Source organism: Tenrec ecaudatus, chromosome 11 (genome assembly GCF_050624435.1).
Source record: "Tenrec ecaudatus isolate mTenEca1 chromosome 11, mTenEca1.hap1, whole genome shotgun sequence".
Taxonomy (NCBI): domain Eukaryota; kingdom Metazoa; phylum Chordata; class Mammalia; order Afrosoricida; family Tenrecidae; genus Tenrec; species Tenrec ecaudatus.
The window spans coordinates 139070225-139073936 of NC_134540.1; the positions used below are offsets into that span (position 1 = coordinate 139070225).

At 38.4% G+C, this 3712-nt stretch overlaps 1 protein-coding gene across 1 annotated transcript; it reads right to left on the reverse strand.

Annotated features, from left to right (window-relative positions):
- Positions 1-675: 675 nt before the first annotated feature.
- On the reverse strand, positions 676-1128 carry LOC142461087 (large ribosomal subunit protein eL29-like). The gene has a single exon (XM_075562711.1). It carries the CDS (start codon positions 1126-1128, stop codon positions 676-678), a length of 453 nt encoding a protein of 150 aa, XP_075418826.1.
- Positions 1129-3712: the final 2584 nt, after the last annotated feature.

Genomic DNA, 3712 nt, shown 5'->3' on the forward strand with positions numbered 1-3712 from the left:
GGAGGGGATAAATAACAGGCTCTCTCTTTTAGGTGTGATCTGGAAGTGCAGTTTGGAAATCTCTCCTGTGTGAATGGTGCTTAAATACCTGCAGGCCCTCTCAGCAGCATTCTCTTGATCTGAGGGGATTTCCTGCTCTTGGCTCACATTTCCATGCTCTGCTATTCCTTGCACCTGGTTTTCTGTGCTCTCCTGAAACGGCCCTTTTCTGTAATGAACTTTCCCACAGCCCCCACCATGTGGCCTGGCGCACTTTCCAAGGATAGTGTGTACTGTCTAAGACTATGGTACCCGAAACTTCCCTTTCCCTCATAAAATTACTTGATTACAAAAGTGCGTCTGCCGCGTGAATTCTTTCAACATCGAGAAGCAAAAACCAAGTTAAACCACCCCAGAAACCTAATAAACATATTTTCCTAAGTTGCAAAGTAAAAAAAAAATATTTTTCCAAATCTATATGGAAAGTAATAACAAAATGTAAGCACAGAGCACCAAGTTTCATCCTTTGAAACTGCTTTGCTTCAAGTACAGTCAGAAATGTAGTCTTTTTTTTTTTTTTTTTTTTTACAGTGCCACGTGGGTTTATTTGTACAACAAACAGCACAAGAAGACACCAGCGCCATGCAGGCAGCAGCCCAGGGCTCACACCAGTCCCTCTCGCCCTCACAGAGAACTCTACTTTGTGGGAGCCTGGGCGCCTTTGGGAGCTTTTGCTGGAGTCGTGGCCTTGGCTGGAGCATCAGCCTTGCTTTGTGCCTTGGCCTTGGGCCGGCAGAGCCTCAGACCCTTGGCAATACGTGCCCGAGCCTGCTTGCCAAGCTTGGGGTGGGCAATGTAGGTCAGTCGGCTGAGCTTGCGGTTGACGCCCATTGGGATCTTGGCCTTGACCTCTGTGGGCTTCACAAGATCCTTGATGGCCTCAGCGCGAGCAGCCCCAGCCTTGGCGTTGTTGGCCTGCATTTTCTTCAGGCCCTTCTTGTTGTGCTTCTTGGCGAAGCGCATGTTCCTCAGGAACTTGGAGTCCACCCCCTTAAGAGATTCGTATCGTTGTGACCGGGGATTTTTGATGCCGTTTCTGTGCCATTTCCGGGATTGGTTGTGCGTGGTGTGGTTCTTGGATTTGGCCATGTCTGCACCGACGCCTGCAGTTCCCGGAACGCCAGGGACCGGAAGTAGAAATGTAGTCTTAACTGTCAAAGGGTATGTCTGATTTCCCTAAAAATAAAAAAAAAGTTTTGTCTAATGTATTTCTGATCAGAAATATAAAAGGAAGTTTTTCTAAGTTTTGTTTTTTAATGGGAGAAATACTGGCAATTATGTTTCAAAAATAAATCAAATATATACATATATATGTATATAATTTTGGATATTCAGGAAAGAGGGATACCATGCATATTTAGATATTTTCATAGTCTACTATTGATAGCAGTGTTAATAATGTAGTAGTTTGGAGAAGGACATGAAAATTTGCTTTAAATCTTTCAGCTTGTGATACATTTGCTTCTCTTGAATTATTTTACCTTATCTGTTTAAGGTGCTTGAATCAAATGCTAAATGACTCAAGAGCATAAGCAAAAATAAATAGTGCTTTGCTGGAGTACAAAAACATCTCAGTCTGGTACATCTATAGATTTATAGGTGAATAAATGGGCGCTAAGGAGTCAAGAAGGTGAAATAGAACAGATTTTAGAGAATAAAAGCTAAACATTGCGGGTGTACTCTGGTGGGAACTTTCATTTCTCTGAAAGCAGATTGAAAAATTTGTCTCAAATTGCCTTTTTCTGTCAAAATAATCATATGCAACAGGGAAAATCATTGATTATCTTTTATAGTGACTAAAACCATCAAACGCCCTACAAATCATGACTTTCAAGTTTAGATAGCTCAGTTGAAAGGAAGAGATGCTTATTTAGAACTGAAATCTTTTTCTTACTTAAATCATAAACCAAAAACAACATAGGCCATTGTCATCAGTGAAATCCAAGTCACATTAACCCTCGATAGGGTTTTCAATATCTGTAAGGGAGCAGACAGTCTCAACTCCCTCCCACAGAGTGGCTCATGGGATTCAGTTTTCCACCTTGGACTTGGTTGTCCAAGACTTACAGGACAACAGCACCAGGGTACATGTGACAACAAAGGCATTTAGGTAAAGGGCAATTCTTCCTTCCCTTGTCCTTTTGAGTCTGCTGGGTCAATGGAGACCTGTCACGGTGATTCATAGATTTAGCAAATCTGTAGCGAAAGGTGAAGGTTTTACTTGTTTTTGGTATGTGTATATATATATATATATATACATATATATAGTCATCAAGGTATATATATATATACACCTTGCTTGTTTCGTATTGTTTTTAAATGTGGGCAGACATTATTATGCTGACAGCATGTCTATCTGTTTCCCACCTTGGTTCCTCTTTGTTGCACATGCTCAAGAAAATCACCTTTTTTCATTGTAATTGAGGTAATTTTCCCTTACGGCAATGTCTACCTTTAAGAGGCTAGAGGAGGAAAGCACATATCAGTAAGCAATACAATCAAATTAGAAAGGAGAGATTGGCAGAGTGAAAATCAGGCAAGGTGATTGTGCTTCCCGTATGTGGAATTATTTGTGTAGATTCTCTAGTAAGTTCTGTCTAAGTAAAACTTTCATCTTGAATAGGTTTCTTTTAGACTTCGACATTTTGGGGGGGGGGTTGTTGCTGTTGTTGTTGTTAACCAAGTCTTCCATAAGGCAATTTATTGCTTTACCTAAGAAATCAACAGGTTTTAAAAATTACAGATTTAAATCTCAAGTTTTTTTTAAGCTTTTAAATTCTTTTTAACATTTACAGAGGAAACTTTCCAGACATGAGGTTTGATATTTATTTCCCTCCTCCTGGTGAGTCAGAAGATTATAAAACAGGAAACTAGAGCCATCAAATTCTTAAACACAAAACGAGACACCGAAACAAGAATGGACAAGAGAGGAAGTTCCTGGCTGCAGGAGTCAACTCAAACTAGTGGAAGCCTGTTTCTCAGCGGAGAGCAGGATTGTCGGAAAGCTACCCTAAGGGGAAGAATGAACATAATGCAGCAGGACACTATCCAAAACTTTGAAAGCTGGAAGGTTATTAGTATCGACAGCAGGATTTGGGATTGTTTATTATGAATCCCATTACATTCCAGTCAAAGGGGTTGGTTGGTTGGTGGTGGTGCAAACGAGTGGAAATTATGACATTTTTTCTGTATAAAAAATTCTATAAATTAGTATTTGAGATTTAATTGATATTGCATAATGTTATACAGTACAATGTGCATTTTTAAATATAGGTATGTTATATAATTTGAAATTCAAGAACTTAATCATAGGACATGACTAATTCTCAAAAAGAAAACAGGCCTCATGATCTAACTTTCTACAATTATTGATATAACAAGTGACATTTTCTATTTATTATTAGATTATATGTGTATGGGCATATTAATTACTACATTTCCTCCCATTTTATAGAAATCTTGTGAGCCACTTTTGTAGAAGTAAAAAGGTTGTTGTTGAATATTGATCAATCTGTTTCCTTGCATTTAATCATTGGATTTTTTTCCTTTTAACAACAAGCGAAATGAAGAGTAGAATTTTCTAGTTTACTCTTTGAATATTAAAAACTCTGTTTCACAGATTCAGCCAAATTAAAAACTTAGGTTTTATTTATTAAATTAAGATAATAATTTT

Bases quoted from the DNA above. Each gene is read 5' to 3' on its own strand.
- LOC142461087 (XM_075562711.1), bottom strand. From the start codon at position 1,128: ATGGCCAAATCCAAGAACCACACCACGCACAACCAATCCCGGAAATGG.